The sequence below is a fragment of the Microcebus murinus genome, chromosome 14 (genome assembly GCF_040939455.1).
Source record: "Microcebus murinus isolate Inina chromosome 14, M.murinus_Inina_mat1.0, whole genome shotgun sequence".
Classification (NCBI taxonomy): Eukaryota; Metazoa; Chordata; class Mammalia; order Primates; family Cheirogaleidae; genus Microcebus; species Microcebus murinus.
In genome coordinates this window covers 14,129,248-14,154,871 of record NC_134117.1, presented here as the reverse complement: position 1 = coordinate 14,154,871, position 25,624 = coordinate 14,129,248, and the positions used below count along the sequence as shown (strand labels likewise).

The following is a 25,624-nucleotide window of genomic DNA, read 5'->3' as shown; positions in this document are numbered from 1 at the left end:
ACAAGTTGGTTCTTTTCTTCTTTTCTTTGTCATTGTGAGTTTATAACTTTAAAAAGTATTTTTAAAAAATTTCCCATCATGTTGGTAAAGTTTGTGAGGGGAGCAGAGGTAAATGCACATACTTAATCCATTTTGATTAACAGAAATCCTAGCCCATATTTTTATGGAATTAAATTTCACAAAAGACAAATTTCTGTAATTGACTATTGGCAATCAACTTTTTTTGAAAACAAGTCTGAATATTTAGGATAAAAAGTTTAAGGATGCTCAATTTATTTCCCAGTTTTTAAAAAAAATGTATTAGCCCAGCATAGTGAATTTATAATCTTTGGATTTATTTCCTTGGATTTATTTATAACAATATGTTTTAAATGTGTTATGTAGAAAAATTGGCACAAGAATCAGAGTGTATGTGTGTGTTTGCAAGTGAAACAGCAAGAGAAACTGATGGAAGAAAAGAATGAATCCAAGAGAAAGCAGATTGTTAGATTTTGGTTGTGGGTATGGGTGGTTTTCAGATCATAGCCATATGACATTTTTAATATCATTAGTAATTGTTTAGTGAGTACCTAAACTTGATTTTTGTCTTTAATGTCTAACCTCATAGATCATTAATGCTCTTTCAATGTCTTATAAATGCTGCCCCAATTGCTCTATGGGTCCCTTTGAATGATTGTATTGCTAGCTTTTGATGCCAGGCTATCTGCAGCACTCACTATCTTGGCTGCTTTCAGAAGCTTCATAGGAGCCAAAGGGTGAACAATAGCCACAGCAGTGAACATTCTTGAATTAAGCAACTGAGGAGGGTCTGCTCTAAGTTCATCAGTCCAAATAGCATCTTTTACTTTTTGAGTAGCAATCAAAAGATATCAGATCTATTGTTTCTCTTGTTCTTTTAAAAAAATTATTTGAATTTCCTTCAAACAATTCAGTGATGTGAAGTCTTAGATTTTTGCCCATCATATTATAATACTATTGTTAAGTGGTGTGAACAGAAAATGAGACACATTCCTCAAAATAGCTAAAGGTCCTGTTGTAAGCCTAAAGAAAACAAATATACTTATCTTTCCTTTTGGATAAATTTTAATAGATAGTTCTTAACAGTTTCATCCTACTTTAGTAAAACTGGCTTTTCCCCTACTACGTCTTTGGAGTAAATTCTCACCGTTCTTTGAGATTTATGACTGCTATTACCAATGCTATGAATTATTTCAGTGTCGAATAGCACGCCTAGGATGCTGACTCTACTTCTTTAGGAAAAAAAGAAAACATCATATTGGAGGTTTTAAAATTTCTTGATTATAGAAGATACTGAAACATAACTCAAGATTCTAGGCAAGCTTTGCCATTGACTTTTTATGTGACAATTTAAAATCATTTAAGTTTTCTGTGTATACATTTGTCAAATATATGACACTCAACTGCACAAGGATCTCACAGTCTAGTGAGCCTGATAGAAGATAAGCTTATCTAGGGTTAGAAATCATGCTTTATTCATCTTTGTTTTCTCTTGGTTAAATTCATAACAGTTACTCAGTAAGTGTTGACTAAAAGAGTTTGAAAGAGAAATATAGAATAAGTGGAAATCAGCTTGATCTAAAGGCAATGTTGAGAGGATGCCTGTGGGGCCACATGTTCTTCAGTGTAACGGAAGTATTAAGCTGATTATAGTGGATAGTTGATAAAAAGATATGTATTTTTAATGGGCAAACCCTTTGCTTAAATATAGGCTACAGTCAGTATGTGGCTGAGCTGTGATCTCTCTCTCTCTTGTTAAAGGAACTCCAGTGCACCCTTTGAATTACTTTCACACTCACTGAGGGTTTTAAGAGCTTGGCCACTTTCCACATGTCTGAAATCTACTCTACATTAGAGTGAGAAAGATGTGGCTGACTTTAAACTTTGGCTGGCAGAAGAAGAATGGAAAAGCAGCAGAGATTGTTCATGTGTGGCTGACACTAGAAAGAATTTTTCTGGATTTCACAGTCATGGAAATTAAAAGGTGTGATCTAGAACAGCATCCTCCTTTTAACTGGTTTTTGCAGAATGCTCTCCTCTGGTTCTTCCCCTATCTCAAGAAGTCTCTAAGGGGCATCCTGATATGGAAAAGATGTGAAAGGAAAAGGGGCCATCCTAATTTTAGGTTTGATGATGGCACTGCTGCTCCTGATATTCTATGGAAATTACGATTTGTTTGTTATACCAGTGAGAATCATTGTTTTCTTTTTTACTTGCAAAGGAGCCACCTCTTTCTTGACCTTTGTTTTCCTCCTGAAGTCACTGGTGAGGTATTTGTAAACCAAGCCAACACTTATTTTTATTTTAGTCACCAAAGGAAGAACAAAGCATCTGCTAATAGAAGCAGCCTGGTAAATAAAGAGTGGAAAAAGCACAGACGTCAGAGGACTGTGTTTAAAGCTCTTTTCATTAGTTACTCCTACCCTGCCATTGACAATTATTTCAATCTTTCTGAGTCACTCTTTCCTCATCTGCAAAATGGGGTTAATGGAGGATTTCATCTACGAAGTGGGGATAATAGAGATTAAAAGAGATGACGCAAAATAAACATGAGTTGAATCTTAACAATAATATTATGACTATGTGGTTACAACTAAAACTTTTTTATTTTTTCCTGTCAGAAATGCCTTTGGTAGATTTCAAATTCTTTTTCTTACTGCCTGCTCTTTGGTGGGGTTCCAGCAACATTGCTGTAACTCGAGGATACATGGCTGCAATTTGTGTTTGGCTCCCTTTCTCAAGGGTTCAAATAAAAAGGCTGTTTAGAGAAGGCACAAAAGTACAAAGCAAAAATTTCAGCATATGCCATCAAATCTTGGAAAGTCATCTAAAGGAAGAAAGATTGCCGCTGAGGAAGGAAAACGGCTCTTTTCTGGCCATCATTTCTGTTTTTCTGAAAAAAGCCCCGATGTTGCAATATTTTTCAAGGCAGAATATTGTCCCAGATGGAGGAGGAAACACTGACAAGCAGAGAAGGAGATGCGTGGGGTTCCGAGGCAGCGTCTGGAAGGGGTGGCGCGCTCGGGGCTCTCCTCGCAGTTCTTTGTTGGGGGCGGGGGAGTCCTTATTTCCGAGGAAGAAATGGCTCCCCCTCGGAGGTCCCTCCGCGGCGACCGCTTCGCGAGTTTCGCAGTCCCCAGTCCCCGCCCCTCCCAGCCCTCGCAGACCCCACAGCGCGGTCGGACTGCGGTGCCTTTAAGACTTTTGCCTGCTGCACACGCTCAGCCCTTTGTGTGTTGTTGGAGTTTCTCTCTTTTAGCAGGAAAAGAAGAAACAGGGAGAAGGATGGGGCTGAGGGAGGGGGAAGCGCTGGGGAAAAGCGCTGCACTTTTGCAGCTGTAGACCGCGGACGGGAAGGGCTTCTTTTCTGCTGAAGCTGCGAAGCCCGTGTCGCTCTTTCATTTGTGGAGCTCCGGAGGCGCGTGGCGCGGGCGGGGCCGGGTTCCCCGGCACGCGGAGGGAAGGGCACAGCGGGCACGCGGGCCACACCTGGGGGGCCGGTCTCCCCTCAGCGCGCGGGCCGGGCGGGGTGGGCGCGCGCGGGGGGAGTCCCGGTCCCTGTCAGGGCGGGGCGAGACCACGGCGCGGGGCCTGTGGGGGGGAGCGTGGGCACGCGCGACGGTCGGGGGCGGCCCCACGCACCGCGGGCTGCAGCCGCGGCCCCCGCAGCTGGCTTACGGCCGCGGAGAGCGGGAGGCTGTCGGTGGGCGGCCGGCCGCCTGACGGGCGCCGCGGGGCTGACTGCAGGCTCCCCGTTCCCCCCTTCCGCGTTGGGCGCGCCCACCTCGGGGCTCCCGCTCGGCCCCCGCCCTCCCGGGCGCGCGGCTCTCGGAGCTGAGGCAGTTGGCGCGGGCCGCGGGCGAGGCGGGGCCGCGCGCGGGGTCCCCTCCTCCTCCCGGTCAGGTCCCCTCACGAGAGCCGGGCGCAGCCTGCGCCGCCTGCTCCTTGCCGCTGGCCCGGCCCGGTGCTGCGGCTGTGGGGTCGGCCCGCTAAGGACAAGGTCAGGAGACTGGGCGGCGATGCCGGAGTGCGACTGGAGGCGGCCGAGCGGAGGCGACAGCGGTTGGGATCTGTCCCTCCTGACCGGGGAGCGGGACTGGGACAGGCGCCGGTGAGGAGGAGGAGAGGCGGCGGCGGCGAGGTTTTCTCCGGCCAGAATTCCTCTCAGGAGCATCCCTGTCTGCGCCCGCGAGCGCAGCCCGGCCGGGCAGGGGCGCTGGGGAAGATGGAGCCAGGGGGCCCGGCCCGCACCGGTCCCCCGCAGCCGGCCGCCCGGGGGCTGTGGAGGGCTCGGCCGGCGGGCGGCGGCGGCGGCGGGGGCGCCTCCTCCTGGCTGCTGGACGGGAACAGCTGGCTGCTGTGCTATGGCTTCCTCTACCTGGCGCTCTACGCGCAGGTGTCCCAGTCCAAGCCGTGCGAGAGGACGGGCTCCTGCTTCTCGGGCCGCTGTGTCAACTCCACCTGCCTCTGCGACCCGGGCTGGGTGGGGGACCAGTGCCAGCACTGCCAGGGCAGGTTCAAGTAAGTGCCTTCTCCGGACCCCGAACCTCAGCCCTGCCCCGCTCCCGTCGAGGCCTCCCCCGCCGCGGCCTCGGATCCCCCGGCCGGGAGCGGGGCCCGCGCTGCGCCCCTCCAGCCCCGGGCGTCCCGGGGACACTAGGGCCCGCTCGGAGCATTGACCGACGTGGAGCGAAGCCTTTCCTGAGTGTTCCTGGTGTCCGCAGCGACTTCTCATCCCCCGCTGAGCACGAACGTTTTCACTATCAGTTATGATTACCAACACCATTTTGTTAGGACAATATTTTAAAATCAGAAATTATGCAAGAAACTCTTGAAACACTTGCACATTGTGAAAAATTCAAATACAGAAGGGTAAAGGTTCAAAGTTATGGTCTACCGGTACCTCTCTCTGACCCCATCCTACTCTTCTCTGTAGAGGTGACCCCTGCTAACAGTTTATTTAGTAATCATCATAGTGATCATAAGAAGAGTTTATATTGGGCTCGCTGTGTGCCAAACACTGTTCTAAGCGCTTTTTGTCGATTATCTCATTTGTTCCTCACAACTGTGTGAGTTACTAGAATTGGATTTACGGAGAGAAATCGAGACAATGCCTTTAAGTAACTTGCCCAACATTACACGTTAGAAAGGGCCACGTTGTGATTCCAAATTAGCCAGCTTTACTCCAGAACGTGTACTTTTAGCGAATGTGCTGTGTTTAATTTGCTAACCAATCTTGGATTGAGAAATACAAAGGTGACTTTAGATTAGATAAAAGGATGAAATACCGGAACGTTTTTATGTGGTGGAGATAATGGGCTTTTCTAACTGGTTAATTCATTATCAGCTATTATGTGGGAACACCACTTTGGCTTTTCTGAAGCTCAGGGCGCTTAAGGAGTTTGCTTTACTAAGGTAGACATACTTTCCCCCTGTTGGTTGCTGTTTATTACATTCCTGCCAGATATAAAAAGAAATGGGTGGGTGTGGGGGAAGTAAACAGTAAGTTAATTAAAGCTATTAGGGTAGCCTTCTGATAACTTGCAGATAGCAGTCATTAAGAAAGCTTCTTAGTCTTCTAGAGATTTAATATGAAGTTTGCTGGATGGTTTGTGGCTCTGAAAATATACATTGTACATTACTAATATTTATTGTCAGGGATAATAGCAAAATCTAGGTGAAATGTCCGTTGGGCTCTAAAGGCAAAGGTAAGAATATGGTTCTCCTTATTTATGTATTCTAGGACAATTTCCTGGAGTTTTAAACACAGCATATTTTCCTTTTTTTTTTTTACTTTTACTATGAACTGATTAAAACAATGCCCCTTAAAAATTCAATATAAAAATGTATTTTTAAAAAATGGGACTTAAAATTTTTAGGTAGATTCTATTTAAATTAATTTGTTGCTGGTTTTTGAAATCTCAAAGTGAAGTTTTATGAAATTTTTTTTGTAATAATACGTTGAAATGTTTCTAGGGTTAATATTTTCACAAGTAAGCATAGAATCATAGTTTTTAAAATACTTTTTTTATTTGGGAGAGGTGTTAATTAAAAGTTTAAAAAGTGTTTCAAAAAGAGGAAAGAGATCTTACTGAATTGTGCTTGTTAGCAGCCTTTTTTCACTCAACTGTTCTTAGACTTTTGCTGTGACAATAGCAACCAGTCTCTTTACCTAGCAGGAGAATTTTGAACATATAAACTGGCAGCCAACAGTGAAAAAAGCCATATCTGTTTTTTTTTTTTTTTACATAGGGAGATTACTTGATTTGTATGTAATTTAGGGATATTGGCCTATGTGTAGGTAGATTTGCTCCGTTTGTCTAAAAAGGACAAAAATTGCTGCAGTCCTGAGAAATTTACATTTTAAAGTAGTGAAACTTGTTAATCAGCTGGATCAGCAGCCTGTGACCTCACTAGCAGATGTCCCACTTAGTAAGAAAGATCACAGATCAAGTTAAAACTAGATTAAGTAACATTGAGAGATGGTGTTCATAAACAAAATACATTAGTGAGTAAAAGAAGAATAGATATTTAATGTAGATATAGTTAAATAATAATAAATCCTGCATTAGTCATTGAATATTCATAATTTCTTTGGAAGCTGTTATTTTCCATGATTCATTGTACTCTATTGGTAAATACTTTTGTATTTCTCTATGGAATACAAGCTAATAATTAGAGTAAATATAAATGGTACAACTATCTGTGTTTTATTATGTACTTTTAGGGATAAAGAAATGTTGGTATTTAATGTTAAAGAGAAGATCATATTTAAAAGAAAAGAATTCTTTGAAAAGTAAAGCTAAGCTATGAAAGGTTTATTTGAAGATAGTAGCTTGTTCTAGCTGGCATTTGAAGTAATAACACGGTGGAAAAGACTTTAACTGGAAATTCTCACTTCACTAATTATCTTGAAAGTCTTTTAGTAAACTAAACTAGAGGATGGAAACCTTACAAACAGACATCAAAAATGATTGATCAATCTTGGTAAGCAGGTGTCAAAAGTAATTGGTTGGTTCCATGGTAACTTAGCTTTTTTTCTACTATATGGGTTTTACTAGGGAATAAAAGTATTCTTCAAATGCTTCTTTAGGATGGAAGATTGATGGTTGAGGGAAGAAATGTAGAAGCAAATATAGTATCAAAAGTGGTACTTCAGTTCTCTGAGCATTGAGTCCAGTCTTCTGTTTCCATTTGAAAAGAATAAAACACCCAGAATTGTAAGCCATTCCTCACAAAGGTAAAACAAAAGGAACAATAATTTTCAGGTAAACCTAGAGTAAAGGACTTAGGAATGAAAATAAGAAAATATATTTGAGATATAATAATCAGGGGCATGATAGATTCTAATTTAAATTGTATTTATTTGAGTAGCTTAGTGTAGTGTTAGGCTAGAAAACATTATTAAAATTTATTTGCATGAATGACATTCTCTTTGGGAAACTAGTCCTTTAGAATTATTTTTGTAGAGTAGCTGAGATTTATATTTATATAGATTTATATTTTGTGTTCAAACTTAAACATTTTCTTGCTAATGTGGCTTTGGAACCTATGACTTATAATTTTTCTTAGGTAAACAAAATAACCTAAATCAATGCTCTGAGATTGGAAAATATATCACTATATTGTGAATTATTTGTAGATACAAATTTATTATTATAAACATATTTATTGAATACTTTCCTAAAATTATCTATTAAATCTTATTCAATGTATATAGATAATTTTTTTTAACTTCTTAGGTTAGTCAAAATTGGATACTGATTTTCACACATTTATAATGGAAATATTCTATTTCCAGTGGCAGCAAAATGAAGATATGTTAGGAATTAGGTTGTTATAAACAAAAAGGGGCAGGATGTTTAAACATTTTCCCAAAGCTACTATTAAAAAAATATGCATGTATGAAGACAAATATATTTGGAATTCTTTTTATTAACTATAGGGAAACTGCCAGTAACTCTAAAATTAAATTGAATGTCCCCAGGCCCCAAGTCTTCATTTCAAAGTAAGATTATAATGGATAATTTATATTACTGGATTTTTCTTTACATTTTAAAAATATAAAATCACACAATAGGAATTTAAAATTTAAATTGAGTGTTTCTAAGATCCTAATTTGTTAAAGTAAGTTACTTGTGGTTTTCTAGAACTCATGTCTTTATGATTTGGCTCCTTTAGCAGATTAGACTCACCCCTCCTCTCCTCTGTGCTGACTGGTCTTTTAAAGTTCCTTCAAAGTGTCACATTCTTTTTGGCCTCAGTGCATTTTACATACACTGTTACTTCTCTGAACTCTCTTTCCTGTCTGGTGTTTGCTTGGATAATTACTGATTATCTTCTAATCTTAGCTTAAATACTGTTTTCTAAAGGAGGCTTTTCTGACTCCTCAGACTAGGTAACCCCTTATTATATACTACTCTTATGGCACTATTTTTCCTTCTTAGTACTTTCAAAGTGAAGTAATTAATAATTCAGTGTAATAGTTATTTTTCTTTAAATTAGTTTAAAAAGCTTTATTGAAGAATAATGAACATAAAATAAATTGTATAATGTAAACTGTACAATTTATTTAAAATGTATAATTTGATAAGTTTTGTCATTTGTATTTACCTCTGAAACTATCATCACAAAAAGTCATAAAAATATCCATCACACTCAAAAGTTTCCATGTGTCCCTTTGAAATCTCTCCTTCTCTTTCCTGTTACCTCTGTCCCAGGGCAACTGCTGATCTGCTTTCTCTCACTATAGATTTGTTAGTATTTTCTAGAATTTTATGTAAGTGGAATCATACACACACACACACTCCCCTTTTTGTCTGGCTTTTTTCACATAGCATATTTATTTTGAGATTCATCAATGGTATGTAAGTAGTTTATTTTTATTGTTGAATAGTATTCCAGTACATGGATACACAACAATTGTTTATCCTTTCACTTAGTGATGGGCATTTAGATTGTTTCCAGTTTTTGGCTATTCCTTATAAAGCTGCTATGAACTTTCATGTAGAAGTCTTTGGATATATGCTTTCATTTCTTTTGGGAATACCTCAGAGTGGAATGGCTGGATGTATGGTACATTATGTTTAACTTTTTAAGAAACTGACAAATTGTTTTCCAAAGTAGTTGTAGTATTTATGTTGCCACCAGCAGTGAATGAATGTTCTACTTAATCTTCACCAATACTTGGTATGGTTAATCTTTTTCTTTTCCTGATTTTTAAAAATTTAAAAACATTTTTATTTCAAAATATAAAGGGGTGTACAATTGTTCTTGTTACAAGAATTAATTGTATAATGCTAAACGGCTTTTAGCATGGCGGTCACTAGAGTAGTATACATTGTACCCAACAGGTAAGTTTTTATCCCTCACCTCCCTCTGCATCCTTCCCCCTTCTTAGTTCCTATGTCCTTTACCCCAATGATCCCCAACCCTTGGGCCATGGACTGATATCAGTCTGTCTCCTGTTAGAAACTGGGCCACACAACAGGAGGTGAGCCAAAGGTGATCGAAGCTTCCTCTGTATTTTCAGTCACTCCCCATCACTTGCATTACCGCCTGAGCTCCACCTCCTGTCAAATCAGTGGCAGTGTCATTAGATTTTCATAGGAGCGTGAACCCTACTGTAAACTGTGTATGTGAGGGATCTAGGTTGCACACTTCTTATGCGAATCTAATACATGATGATCTGAGGTGGAGCTGAGGCAGTGATGCTAGTGCTGGGGAGTGCCTGCAAATACAGATGGTCATTAGCAGAGAGGTTCAACTGTGCAGGGACCATAATAAATCAATTGTTTGCAGACTCATATCAAAACCCTATCAGTGAGTGACAAGTGACAATGTAATAATAATAGAAATAAAGCACAATATGTGTAATGTGCTTGAATCATTCTGAAACCATTTCCCCTTTCCCCCATCCGTGGAAAAATTGTCTTCCATGAAACTGGTCCCTGGTGCCAAAAAGGTTGGGGACCACTGCATTACACCACCATATGACCATGTATACTCATCATTTAGTTCCCACTTATTAATGAGAACATGCAATGTTTGTTATTTCCATTCCTGAGGTACTTGACTTAGGATAATGTTCTCTAGTTCTATCCAAGTTGCTGCAAAAGACATTATTTTATTTCTTTTTGTGGCTGAGTAGTATTCCATGGTATTATATATGGCACATTTTCTTTATCCATTCATCACTTGATAGGCATCTAGGTTAATATGGATCTTTGCAATTGTGAATTATGCTATGGTAAACATTCAAGTGCAGGTGTCTTTTTTTTTTTTATCAAATGGCTTCTTTTCTTTTGGGTTGAAATCCAGTAGTGGGATTGCTGAGTTGAATGATAGGCCTACTTTTATAATAGTTCTTTGAGGAATCTCCATACTGTTTTCTGTAGAAGTGGTACCAATTTACAGTACCACTAACAGTGTATAAACATTTGGCTTTCACTGCATTGATGCCAACATCAATTATTCTTTGACTTTTTAATAATGGCCATTATGATAGGGGTAATTTGAATTTATATTTACATGATGATTAGTGATATTGAGCATTTTTTCATATGTATTGGCTACTTGTCAATTCTTTTGATAAAAACTCTGTTCCTGTCTTTTGTCCACTTTTTAATAGGGTTATGTTTTTCTCCTGCTGATTTGTTTGAGTTTTTTTGTAGATTCTGGATATTAGTCCTTTGTCAGATGTATAGTTACTGAATATTTTCTCCCAGTCTATAGGTTGTCTACATAGTCTGTTGATTATTTCCCTTGCTGTGAAGAAACTTTTAAATTTAATTAAATCCCATTTGTTTATTTTTATTGTTACTATGTTTGCCTTTGGGATCTTAGTCATAAATTCTTTGGCTAGGCCAATGACTAGAAGAGTTTTTCCTACTTTTTCTTTTAGAATTTTTATGGTTTCAGATCTTAAATTTAAGTCTTTAATCCATCTTTAATTTCTGTGTATAGCAAGAGATAGGGATCCAGTTTCATTTTTCTGCACATGGCTATACAATTTTCCCAGCACCATTTATTAAATAGGTTGTGCTTTCCCTAGTGTATGTTTTTGTCTGCTTTGTTAAAAATTAGTCATAGCTATATGGCTTTATTTCTGGGATTTCTACTCTGTTCCATTGGTCTTTATACCAGTACCATGCTGTTTTGGTTGCTGTAGCCTTGTAGTGTAATTTGAATCCATGCAATGTGATGCCTCCAGATTTGTTCTTTTTGCTTAAGATTGCTTTGGCTATTTGGACTCTTTTGGTTCCATACAAAGTTTAGGATTAATTCTAGATTCATGAAAAATGACATTGGTATTATGATGGGAATTGCATTGAATCTGTAAATTGCTTTGGGCAGTACATTTTAACAATGTTTGTCAGCAAACAGGGATAGTTTGACCTTCTTTTTCCCAATTTTGATGCCCTTTATTTCTTTCTCTTGCCTGATTGCTCTGGCTATGCCTTCTAGTACTATGTTGAATTGAAATGGTGCCAGTGAGGGCACCCTTGTCTTGTCCCAATTCTTAGCAGAAAAGCTTTCAACTTTTCCTCATTCAGTATGATGTTGGCTGTGGGTTTGTTGCATATGGTTTTTATTATTTTGAAGTATGTTCTTTCTAGGCCTAGTTTATTGAGGGTTTTTTTAAATAATGAAAAGTACTGGATTTTATCTAAGGCTTTTTCTGCAGCTATTGAGATGATCACATGGTCTTTGTTTTTTACTTCTGTTTATGTGGTGAATCAGATTTATTGATTTGCATATATTGAACCATCCTTGCATCTCTGGGATGAAACCCACTTGATCATGGTGAATTATCTTTTTGATATGCTGTTGAATTCAGTTTGCTAGTATTTTGTTGAGGATTTTTGCATCTAAGTTCATAATGTAGATTGGGCTGTATTTTCTTTTTTTATTGTGTCCTTTCCTAGCTTTTGTATCACTGTGAAACTGACTTTGTAGAATGAGTTAGGGAGGATTCCCTTCTTGATGTTATGGAACAGTTTCAGTAGAATAGGTGCTGCTTCTTCTTTGTATGTCTGGTAGAATTCACTTGTGAATCTGTCTGGTCTTGGGCTTTTCTTTTTGGTTGGGAAATTTTTTATTACTGTTTCAGTCTTGCCACTCATAATTGGTCTATTCAGGATTTCTGTTTCTTCCATAGGAGGTTGCATGTTTCCAAAAATTCATCCATTTCCTCTTGGTTTTCTAGTTTGTGTACATAGGTTTTCTAGTTTGTTTTCATAGTAGTCACAGGTGATGTTTTGTATTCCTGTAGTATCAGTTGTAATGTCTTTTTTTCATTTCTGATTGAACTTTTTCAGTCATTTCTCTTTCCCTTCTGGTTAATCTAGCTAGTCATCTATCAATTTTGTTTATCATTTTAAAGAATAAACATTTTGTTTCATTGATACTTTGTATTTTTTTGTTTGTTTTTATTTCATTTAGTTGTATTCTTAGCTTTGTTACTTCTTTTCTTCTGCTAGCTTGGGTTTGGTTTGTTCTTTTTCTGCTTCCTTGAGGTGTAACATGAGGTTGTTAATTTGTGATTTTTCTGTCTTTTTGAGGTAAGCATTTAAGGCTATGAACTTTGCCCTCAGTGCTGCTTTTATGTATCTCATAGATTTTTGAAAGCTTGTGTCCTCTGTCATTCAGTTAAAAAAATCTTTTGATTTCTATCTTAATTTCATCACTTACCTAAGGATCATTCAGCAGCAGGTTGTTTAATTTCCATGACTTTGTGTAGATTTGAGAGTTCCTCTTGGAATTGATTTCTAGATTTATTCCACTGTGGTCTGGGAAGATACATGGTATGATTTCGTTTTTTTCTGAATTTATTGAGACTTGTTTTGTGGCCCTCACATATGATCTGTCTTGGAAGATGTCCCATGTGCTGATGAGAATTTATATTCTGTAGTTTTGGGATAGAAAGTTCTGTAAATGTCCATTAGTTACACTTGTTCTAGAGTCCTGTTTAAGTCCAGTGTTTCTTTGTTGATTTTCTGCCTTTATGATCTGTCTTGTATTGTTAGTGGAGTGTTGAAGTACCTGGGTGTTATGCTGCTGCTGTTTATTTCTTTGCTTAGATCTGGTAGAATTTGTTTTGTGAATCTTGGCACTCCTGTGTTAGGTGTATATATTAATATATTTAGGGTTGTTTTATTTTCCTGCTGAGTTGCTCCCTTTATCATTATATAATGACTAATTTTGTTTTTTTTTAACTATGTTGGATTTGCAGCCTATTTTATGTGATATAAGAATAACTACTCTTACACTTTTGATTTCCATTTGTGTAGAATATTTTTTTTCTGTCCCTTTACTTGGAGTCCTTGTGAGTTAGATGGGTTTCTTGAGTTGTGTTGAGATGAAAAAACACAACTTGAGTTGTGTTTTTTCATCTATTCAGCCAATCTGTATCTTTTAAGTGGAGCATTAAGACCATTTACATTCAATGTTAGTATTGATATGTGAGATACTGTTCTGTACATCATGTTGAATGCTACCTTGTTGTTTTGCTTTCCCCTTTGTGCTACTGTTTTATAAGAGCTGTGAAGTTTAACTTTTGTTTTTTTTTTTAATACTGGTGGGTATTGATTGTTCTATTCTATGTTTGAGCACATTTGAGCATTTCCTGTAGGGCAGGTCTGGTGGTGACAAATTCCTTTAGTGTCTGCTTGTCTGGGAAAGACTTTATTTCTCCGTCACTTATGAAACTTAGTTTTACAGGATACAAAACTCTTGGCTGCTAGTTATTCTTTTTAAGAAGATTAAAAATAGGACTTCTATCCTTTCTGGCTTGTAAGATCTCTGCTGAGAAGTCTGCTGTTAGTCTGATGGGTTTTCCTTTGTAAGTTATTTTGCTTTCACCTTGCAGTTTGTAGGATTTTCTCCTTTATTTTGACTTTGACCAGACTGATGACTATGTGTTTTGGTGTTATCCTATGTGCTATGAATCCTCCAGAGTGTTCAATGACCATCTTGTACCTGGATATCTAAATTTCTGGTGATACTAGGGAAATTTTCCTTAATTATTCCCTCAAATGGGTTTTCCATACTTTTTTGATTTTTTTTCGTCTTCCTTAGGGATACCTATGATTCTTACATTAGCTCATTTTACACAGTCCCATATTTTCTGAGTGATTATTTATTTTTCTTTAATCTTTTTTCTACATTTTTGACTGATGCAATTAATTTGAAAGCCTTGTCTTCATGTTCTGAAATTATTTCTTCTGCTTGGTCTAGTCTGTTGTTGGAGTTTTCTGCTGTATTTGTAATTCCATAAATGACTCTTTCATTTCTTTAAGCTTTGTAATACCCTTTCTTATGTTGTCTATTTCTTAAGTGAGTTTTCATATTTTTCATTCATGCATTATGTCTTGATATATTTTTTTGGTTTCTTTGTGTTGGCTTTCAACTTTTTCATCAATCCGATTCATCTTATTTGCCATCTATATTCTAAATTCTATATCTGATATTTTGACAATTTCCTTTAAGTGGAGTTCATTGCTGGAGACCTGTTGTGATCCTTGGGGATGTTGAAACTGTTTTTTGATGTTGCCAGAGTTTTTATGCTGATTCCTTCTCATCTGAAATCTCTTCTTTCAGCTCAAGACAGATTAAGTTTGCTGTACACCTGTTCTGCTCTGCTGGGAACTCTCCTACTTAGTGAATAGAAGGGGAGTTCCCTAGATGTCACAATTGTATCCTCCTTGGGAGGACTGACCTGGCAGGATTCATTGGGAGCCTGTCATGCAGCTGTTCTCCAGTGTCATCCATTCTTCTGTGGTTTCACAGTCCACGCCAGTATTGGGATATGTTTGTGCAGAGTGGTACATTGGTCCCAGGCCACGCTTGGGAGCTCTGGCAGGGGGCTGGGTGAGTCCTTCTCCATGGAGGTGGGTGATGTGGGAGTTTGCTCTACTCAGGTCAACCTGCAGTAGCAGCAGTGGTGGCTTGGTGAGACTATTTAGACAGTGGCTGCAGGTATCAGGGCTGTGAACATTCACTTCATCCCGGAGCAGTGGTGGCATGCAGTGGGGGGTAGCTGGTGGCGAGCAGGTCTGTGGTGGTGTGGGGGGCAGTGCCATGGTGGCTGGGTGACATGTGGTGTGGGCAGGGCTGCTGAGGTACTAGTTGGCCGTGGCAGCCTGGCAGTGTGTTGGATCCCCTGGTGATGGTGGTGGGGGTATGTGGCACCCAGTCATAGTGTGTGTGAGTGCCTGCCATTCCTGCTCCCTCCCTGGCCCAGCATGGGTAACGGGGAGGTGGCTACAGGCTCATGCCTGTAATACTAGTGCTTTAGAAGGCCAAGGTGGGATGATTGCTTGAGGCCACGTTGTATATTTATCTCATAGCCTAAGTCATTGTTGAGGAAAAATGTATTGATAAGCTGGAATCTTCCTATTTAGAAATGTTGTTAAAATTTTAGAGTTCAGAATGAGTTGATATCTTAGTCTGTGTTGCTATAAAGGAATACATTAGGCTGGGAAATTTATAAAGAAAAGAGGTTTATTTGGTTGTGGTTCTGCAGGGTAAACAAGAAGCATGGCACATCTGCTTTTGGTGAAGGGCTCAGGCTGCTTCCAGTCATGGTGGAAAGTGAAGGCGGGCAGCTGAGGGCAGAGATGACATGGCAAGAGCAGCAGCAAGAGAGAGAGGCAGGTACCAGGCTCTTTTTAACAACCAGTCCTGAGGGAACTAACAGAGCAGGAGCTCGTTACCAGGAGGATAGCACCAAGTATTCATGAAGGATCTACCTTTGTGACCCAAACACTTCCTATTAGACCCCACCTTTAATATTGAGGCTCAAATTTCAATGTGAGGTTTGGAGGGGTCACGTATCCAAACCATAGCAGTTGAGAAATAGACCTAGAAGTCAGATAGATAATGGTTAAAATAACAGCTTTATCAATGCTAGATTGGAGAATATGACTATTATGTTTGGTCTATCTAATGGTCTATCTAATCTATCATAATGGTCATTTGGTCTATTATAATGGCCTATCTAATATTTTACATATTATTTGGTCTATCATAATGGTATATCTAATATTTTACCTCAAAATTAAATTTACCTACTCATTTACAGGCTGAGTTAGGCAACTTCTGGTCTGTATTGTGGGGCAGAGCCCTTATTGCATGGAAGATGGTCAGAATGCATTCCCTGTGCCTAGAATTGGCCAAGCCTCACATGCCTAGGTTGTTCCCTTAATTCACTAATCAGATAAGCTATCCCTTCTCCACTGGGGAAGAAAAAGGGAATGAGAAGTGGAGCAGTAGGCCAGGAGTGTCACTCTAACTAAAGTCCTTCCCCATGGAAGCATGAGGAGTGGACAATATATTTTCTCTTACAATCAGTAAAAATGAAATGAGCACAACTGAATCAAATCTTTTAAAAATGAAATATCTTGCCTGGTAACTTAATTACTTCACCTATCCCTGCAACATTCTTGAGTAGTATGGAAGACAAACTTGACAATGTTAGCCATATTTAACATGGCCAGAAATCTTGAAGTAAATGCCTAATTATTATATTTAGCCCACAGATGCTGAAATATTAGAATGAAAGTCTTCTGAGTACCCAGAATAGCTCCTCTCAATCCAGTATAACTTATCCACAAATAAGTATTGACATACATTAGCTAAAAGGTTAAAATGCTGAAACCGTTTTGTTATTGGTCTCAATAACATTTATCCTGAAGACACTATCTTATTCTTGCAGCTATTTGAAGATGGGACTGGAAAATATTTGCAACAAGGAATATGGTATTTTGAAGGATCATAGGAAAAGTTTAATTTACTGGAGGAGAAATAGTTGTGGTTTGACCAGTGGTATTCTACAAAAATTTAATTATTTTCCACCCCAAATCATGGGGAAAGTGTGGTCTATATAGCTCCTTCCATGAATATCAGACCTGAGAGCTGACAGAGCGTATGCTGCTTGTTATTGAGTCCAGCCTATAGAAAGATGTTAACTATTATGTGGGGATGGCCAGTCTAGCTGGTATAGCCATCAGGGTTAGTGTACTTATATGGGGGAAATATTAACTGGTAATGTCAATAACTGTGTAGCCAGGATATGATTTGTATAAATCAATGCTCTTCAATGTGGGGTGGTGCCTAAGATTACTTATTGCAGTATGTGAAGAAAATATTAGGTCTTCTATTAGTATTATTTTTAACTTTAAAAACAAATGTATGCTTAGTAGTATAATAATATTTTAGTTTAAATAGTACATGTTTATATTAATATACAAATATTTGAATTGATTGAATACAAGTTTTTACTGATAGTGAACATGATAATTAAGGTGTGGACACTACTACTCTAGCAGATGAGGTCATCTGAAACTATTATTAGAGGTCAGGAATACAGAGAATGCAGAATTGGGAATGGGACATGTAGAGTGCACTATGAAGAGGACAAGAAGAAATGCATGCTCACCACAGTGTAATACAACAATGTACCAGTAGACAGGAAAAACATAACAATAAATATAGTCTAGAGTTCCTCTTCATTCCTTTTGCATACAAAGGAATCAACAAGCCTACAGCTAACATCATACTCATTGGTGAAAAGTTGAAGACTTTTTCTCTAAGATCAGGAACAAGGCAAGGATGCCCAGTCTTGCCACTTCTATTCAATATAGTACTAGAATTCCTAGCCAGGGCAATTAGAATGAAAGAGAAATAAAAGGTATCCAAATAGGAAAGGAAGAAGTAAAATTGTCTCTGTTTGCTGATGATGCATCTTATATGTAGAAAACTCTAAGAATTCCACCAAAAAACTGTTGAACCAATATACAAATTCAATAAAATTGCAGGTTTCAAAATCAACATAAAAAATCAGTAGCATTTCTATACACTAACAATGAACTGTCTGAAAAAGAAATTAAGAAAACAACCCCATTTACAATAGCATCAAAAAATACTTAGGGGTAAATTTAAGGAGGTGAGAGATCTGTATACTGAATACTGTAAAACATTGATGAAAGAAATTCAAGATGACACAAATAAATGGAAAGATATCCTGTGTTATGGACTGGAAGAATTAATATTGCTAAAATGTCTGTGCTACCTAAAGTAATCTACAGAGTCAATACAGTGTCATTCTTACAGAAATAGAAAAAAATTTTAAAATTTGTTTGAAACCACAAAAGACTCCCCAATAACCAAAGCAATCTTGAGCAAAAAGAACAAAGCTAGAGGCATCAGACTACCTGGCTTGCTTGTCTTCAAAAAGTTCATGGAAAATGAGTATTATGAAAAAACTATGCATGGATTTTAATTTTTTTGTATGAAAATAAACTCATACTAACTTGTTATAACATGTATGAGCAGGATCTAGTTTGAGGCACTAAGAAGGATAAAACATCAGTTTGAACAGAGCCCCTAGTAGAGCAACATGAATTCTGCTAAAATTGATGCAAGAGCAAATGTCAAATTTATGGTGAAGTTTAGCTAGAAGAATGGTACAATTATTGATGAAAACTTTATGGAAAAATACCCAAAGGAATCAGCAGTTTACAAATGGATAATTTTTTGTAAGAAGGGATTGAGACCCACAGCAGCAGACCATCCCTCTCAATTTATGAGAAGAATTCATCTTATCCATGCTCTAATTGAAGAAGATTGATGATTAACAGCACAAACAGTGGCCAACACCATAGTCATCTCAGCTGGTTCAACTTACACAATTCTGACTGAAAAATTAAAGTTGACCAAACTTTCCACTTAATGGGTACCAAAATTTTTGTGCCCAGATCAGCCACAGACCAGAGCAGATCTTTTGATGGAAATTTTAAATAAGTAGTGTCAAGATCCTGAAGCATTTCTTGAAAGAATTGTATTATAACTGGAGATGAAACATGGCTTTACCAGTATGATCCTGAAGACAAAGCACAATCTGAGCAATGGTTACCAAGAGATAGAAGTGATCCAGTCAAAGCAAAAGCACACTGGTCAAGAGCAAAGGTCATTGCCACAGTTTTTGGGGATGCTCAAGGCATTTTGCTTGTTGACTTTCTGGAGGGCTGAAGAGTGATAACATCTGTTTATTATGAGAGTGTTTTGAGAAAGGTAAAGCTTCAGCAGAAATGCCAAGGAAAGCTTTACTAGAGAGTCCTTCTCCACCATGACAGTGCTCTTGCTCATTACTTTCATCAAACAAGTGCACGTTTTTGGAGAGTTTTGCTGGAAAATCATTAGGTATTAACCTTACAGTCCTGATTTGGCTCCTTCTGACTTCTTTTGTTTCCTAATCTTAAAAAACATATCTTTAAAAGGTGCCAATTTTTCTTCAGTTATTAACGTAAAAACTTCATTGACCTGGTTAAATTCACAGGATCCTCAGTTTTTTAGGGATGGACTAAAGGGCTGGTTTCATGACTTACAAAAGTGTCTTAATCTTGATAGAGCTTATGTTGAGAAATAAAGTTCATATTTTTTATGTTTGTATTTTAATTCTATTTCCCACAAACTTCTTGAAGTCCCTTCTTAGTAATTAAAACAGCATAGTACAAGCATAAAAACAGACATATTGACCAATGGAACAGGATAGAGAGCCCAGAAATAAACACATGCATATACAGTCCATTGATTTTGACAAGAGTGCCAAAAACACACAATGGAGAAAGGACAATCTCTTCAATAAATGGTGCTGGAAAAATTGGATATCCACATGTAGAAGAATGCAGTTGGATCCTTATCTCACTCCTTTTATAAGCATCAACTCAAAATGGATTAAAGACTTATGTGGAAGACCTGAAACTGTAAAACTACTAGAAGGAAATGGAGAAAAGACTCTGACATTGACCTGGGCATATACCTCAAAAACATAATCACCAAAAACAAAAATAGACAAATGGGACTGAATCAAATTAAAGAGCTCTGTACAGCAAAGGAAACGACAGAGTGAAGAGACAACTCACAGATTAGGAGAAAATATTTGTAAGTCATACATGAATTAAGGGGCTCATACCCAAAATATATAAGGAAGTCAAACTACTCAATAATAAGAAAACAAATAACCCTATTAAAAAATGGGCAAAGGACTTGAGTCGACATTTCTCAAAAGAAAACATACAAAAGGCCAACAAATATATGAAAAAATGCTCAATATCATTAATCATCAGGGAAACGAAAATTAAACCATAATGAGATATTACCACATGCTTGTTAAAATGGCTACTATCAAAAAGATGAATGATAACAAGTGTTGGCAAGGATGTGGAGAAAGGGTAAACTTTGTATACTGTTGGTGGGAATGTTAATTAGTATAGCCATTTTGGCAAATAATATGGAGGTTCCAAAAAAAAAAAAAAACAAAACTAAAAATAGAATTATCATATGATCCAGCAATCCCACTTCTGAGTATATATCCAAAGGAATTGAAGTTAATGTGTTGAAAATCTGTCTGCACAATTATGTTCATGGCAGTAATACCCAGCCAAGACTTGGAAACAACCTAAATGCCCATCAACACATGAATGGATTAAAAAAAGTGGTATGTATACACAATGGAATAGTATTCATTCTTAACAAAGAACAAAATTCTGTCATTTGTGACAACAAGGGTGAAGCTAGAGGACATTATGCTAGGTGAAATAACCTAGGTATAGAAAGGCAAATGTCACCTGATCTCATTTATATATGGAATCTAAAAATCTGAACTCATACAAGTAGAGAGTAGAATTGTGGTTATAAGAGTCTGGGAGTAGAGGGGGAGTGGATGGGGAAAAGGGGAATTTTGGTCAAATGGTCCAAATTTCAGTTAGGACAAGTAAATTCTGGTGTCCTATTGCATAGCAAGAGAACTATTGTTAATAATAATATATATTTCATAACATTCATTGCTAAAAGAATGGATTTTAAATATTTTCACCGGAAAGAGATCATAAGTATGTGAGGTGATGGACATGTTAATTAGCCTGATTTTCTCAATCTACAATGTATACATATATCAATGCATCACATTTTGCCCCATAGATATATACAATTACTATTTATCAATAAAAATAAAAAGGAATTAAACTGTTAAACACTATTTTAATTAGAAAACCAGTTTTAAATAAGACTTCTTGTGAGGATGACTTACAAAAGCTATGCTGCACAAAGACTATCCTTGAGTGGATCTGACTATTTCTTGAAGAGTGGTTATGGCAGCATTAAATCCATATTCTGTGATAAACAGGATTTATTGTTTTGGAGACTTTGTAATATTAAAACAGTTGCATTTTTCTTGTTTTTATAATGTATTAAATAAATTTTATGTTCATAGCCAGGATAGAGAACTGCATCCAATTGATTTAATTTTATTTCTGTTTAATGTTTGTGCTCGTTTTTCTGCATTTAGTAGTGGCCACCCATTTGTTATAAACAGCCCAGCATGCTTATTTAATTAAGGACTCTGGATTGGGCAGTTTCAGCTAGAATGAGACATTGGCAAGGCATATGGGCATGTGGCGGGCATCTACACAAGGGATTGGCAAACTTTTTCTGTAAAGGGCCAGATAGAAGATATTTTAGGCTTTGCTGGCCAGATGGTCTCCGTTGCCACTACTCAACTCTGTCCTTGTAGTATGTTAGCAATCTTAGATAATATTTAAACAAACAAGTATAGCTGTGTTCCAATAAAAATTCATTTACATAAACAGACAGTAGGCCAGTAGTTTATGGAATGCTGATCTAGATTAATATGTCAATATGGCTCTCAATTGAAGAAGAGGAGTGATACAAAATTAAAAAAATATTGAAACAGGATACATTGTAGAAATGACATTAGAAATAGTAGTTATGTAAGAAACCTATTTTGATTTTTAAGGTAGTTGAATTATATCCTACTGGATTTCTGGAGAATTCCACACAATTGGAATACAAGGGTATTAGGACTAAGAAGTGAATGAATAAATGTTGGCGTTTGTGGACAAAGTATTGTCTTGAAGTGTAATACTTTTGGATTTGAGAGATTAATTCTAGATTGTGAAGAGGTTCAAAGTATGTAATGGGAATGCTTTGCTCAAGTGGCATGGAGGTGAAGGTTCTTGGAGTTTAAGAAGAGGTTGGGAAATGACAAAAGAATTGTTCTTTCCATATCATAGAATTAACAGGAGATTCCCCCCCTTACCCTTATCTTTTAGGAGTGATAAGGGATTTTCTATTACTTTTACCTTGGTTGGTGGCATCCTCTCATGTTTCTAGTAGAATGGAATTGGCAAGGAGGAAACCTGTTTGTAGTAAGTTGAGGGAAAGGTTAGGCTCTTAGTAGGATCTTTAGTGCTAGGGTTGAGCAATGAAGGTAGGGAAGGAATTCAGGGATTGGGGTGAGTACTTTCCTTTTAAGTCTGGATAATTGTACCACTGTAGTTGAACAAATAGATAGGCTGTGTACTTTTCAGTGGTCCTGTTGTTTAGCTTATGTGGGGAGGCATAACAGTTCCTTCACATCACCTCTTGATAATGATAATTAATGTTTTTTTCTTTTTGTCTTGATCAGTTTTGCTAGGGGGTTATTAATTTTATGATTCTTCATAAAATCAACCTTTGGTTGTATTGATTTTTTTATTTTTTTAAGAAAGCGCCCTCGGTGGTGATGGCGCCGGCAGTGGTGACACTGACTCTCTTCGGTTGTATTGATTTTATTGTATTACTGTTTTCTATTTCAGATATTTCTGTTCTTTATTATTTCCTTCCTCATACTTTGTTTTGGTTTAATTTGCTGTTGTTTTCTAGCTTTTTGAGCTGTATCTTAGATAACTGATTTTTACTTTTCTAACATTAACATTTAGAGCTATAAATTTTTCTAAATATTGGTTTAGCTTCATCTCACAAATTTTGATATGTTGTGGTTTTAGTATTATTCAATATTTTATTTCCTAATTGTCTTTTGTGACTTAGAAGTATGTTGCTTAATTTCCAGACATTTGGGGATTTTTTTTTTTTTTTTTGAGACAGAGTCTTGCTTTGTTGCCCAGGCTAGAGTGAGTGCCGTGGTGTCAGCCTAGCTCACAGCAACCTCAAACTCCTGGGCTCAAGCCATCCTTCTGCCTCAGCCTCCCGAGTAGCTGGGACTACAGGCATGCGCCACCATGCCCGGCTAATTTTTTCTATATATATTAGTTGGCCAATTAATTTCTTTCTATTTATAGTAGAGACTGGGTCTCACTCTTGCTCAGGCTGGTTTCGAACTCCTGACCTCGAGCAATCCGCCCGCCTCGGCCTCCCAAAGAGCTAGGATTACAGGCGTGAGCCACCGCGCCCGGCCGGGATTTTTAATTTATATTTTTGTGTGGTCACTGTACATGGGGCTGTAACTAATTGCATGGCTGGAAGCATGATTACTATAGCCAGTTGTCACTAATTGTTTAAATTGGTTTAATTCAGTTCTGGTGTTACTTGTTGCTATGGCTAATGACCAAGTAGTCATTTAAAGATGGTTGGAATTCATTTTTCTCATTGTCAACCTGGGCTTATGAAAGACATTTGCAGGCTCAGAGGGTTCAAAAAGATCTGAGGGTTTAAGGTTCTGAAGTACCTCTAACCAGATGGTGCCCTCTCTGGTATGAAGATTCCACTTTCTTTCAGGGGCACTATCTTTAGCACTGGAGTTTTGCCAGAGCTGTGAATTAAACCTTTTCTGTTATTTTGCTCCTCTCGTGATCTGGTCCTCAGCCTGTTTTTCAGCTTGACCTACCCTCTGGCTGGAGGAGAGCAGTCTCTTTAAATGTTAGAGAACCCTCTGTCTTTCATGCTGTATCTAAAATTGGCTCAATTGAATCTATAATTGTCTTCCTTTAGCACACCAATGGCTTTTAACAGCAATCAGCTAGTAATTCCATAATGCTAATATTTACCCTAGCTACTATATTTCTCAAACATTAGGAGGGATATTGCATAAGCCTTATCACATTAAAGTGAATGTGTAGCCTTTCACTGGTATCCCATTTCACTTTACTACAAGTGAAAATCTTAGTAATTATGATACTATAGCATGCCATAGGTTATTACCACACAATCCACCACCCTCAGTATGGCTCTTGTTGCCATCTGGCATACAAATGATCCAACCCTATAATCCCAAACTGAAGATCTACTTCCTAATACTAACTGTCTAAGTTTGGTTACTCTTCCCTCCACTACCCAGAAGCAGATCCTGAGACAAGAATTGAGCACATGTAATAAATTTGGGAGATGGAGGGACATTGATAGAAGAGTGGTTTAGAGAAGAGAAGGAAGCCATTAGGATATCTGTTATCAAGTCAGCTACCACAGTGGGTGATAAGATCTTAATCCCACAGAAAGTTCTGGGGAAAATGCACTTAAGTATTATCCCAGCAATGAGGTAAGGAAGCTGAGGGTATTTATTAATATACTCCTTGAACCAAACTATTTATTGGTTAAAGGCTGTCCCTAGGAGGATATTGATGTACAGGCACTTTTCAGCCTACCATATGTACAAAGTAGGTTCTAGCAGTCAGAAGAGGGGAACCCTTTAACAAAGATACAGGTGTGGCCTTAGGAAGTCAAACTGAAATGTATGGAATTGGTAAGGGGGTCTAACAGGATATGGGTATAACACTGATACCCTCCCTTACTATAAGTAGGCTATGTCTGCTTTTAGCTGATGCAGTGGCTCTTGTCTGTAGTACCTACAGTCCCAGTTACTTGGGAGGCTGAGGCAAGTGGATCCCTTAAGGCCAGGAGTTCCAGGATTGCAGTGACCTAAGATCACATTGGGAATAGCTACTGTACTCTAGCTGGGCAACGCAATGAGACACAGTCTCTTAAAAAAAAAGATATATCTATTTTCAACTATGCAAGATAATGCCCAATTATTTTCTAAAGTATAATAGTTGTACTGATTTATTCCTGTGAGAATTCTTATTCTCTATATCCTTGCCAATATTTGGTAATATCAATATTTTTAATTTTAGCCATTCTGTTGAGTATAAAGTGGTTTATTTTGATTTTATTTTGCATATCATTATTATTAGTATATTGGTCTTAGTTTAATCAGGAAAGAGAATTATAATTTTAACATGAAAAGTTTAACATAAGGAAGTATTAACTATAACAGGGACAAGAGTAATGAGAGATTGGCTAGTAAGAAATAAAGAGAACTCTGAAGAACACAGAAATAGTAGATATAATGAGCAACTACTACCACACTTAAGACTGAAATGGAGCACCTAAATAAGAGCTGCCGCCTCCTTCTGGCCTGAGATCCAGACTTTGCTAGGACAGCATGGCTTTGGCTTAATAAATGGCAGAAAAGTTGCCTTTGGGCTGTACTGGTAGAACTTGCTCAACAACTGCCCTCTCTGGCATTTGCCATAAAACCACCTTGTAGGATGTTGGGGAAAGATGTCATGGGGAGGTGTCTTATTGTAGGCATCTGGTAAAAAATTGCCTGAGGGGAAATGCTGGGGGAAGCTGTTGGTGGCTGAGAGCTGCTGGCCACCATGACTATAGGAGTCTAGTGGTAGAGAAGCCACACAAGCTGCAGGAGCTTTCTGAGCACACTGGAACCAAGAAGCAAAAACCTTTTTTCCTGCAGTCTCTCCAGTACACTCTACTGAAAAATTATGCCAGCTTAACATCTTGCCATCTGGCA

The 25,624-nt window shown here is 38.1% G+C and overlaps 1 protein-coding gene across 2 annotated transcripts in view; it reads left to right on the top strand.

Moving 5' to 3' along the window:
• Positions 1-3,858: 3,858 nt before the first annotated feature.
• ATRNL1 (attractin like 1) overlaps positions 3,859-25,624 on the top strand; it is a 615,535-nt gene continuing 593,769 nt past the window's right edge. The window contains exon 1 of one of the 2 annotated variants that reach the window (XM_012772753.2): positions 3,859-4,539. In XM_012772753.2, coding sequence (XP_012628207.1) covers positions 4,244-4,539 — 296 coding nt within the window. In that variant the 5' untranslated portion in view covers positions 3,859-4,243. The remainder of the gene's footprint in view (positions 4,540-25,624) is intronic. The other variant, XM_012772758.3, reaches the window with a different exon arrangement.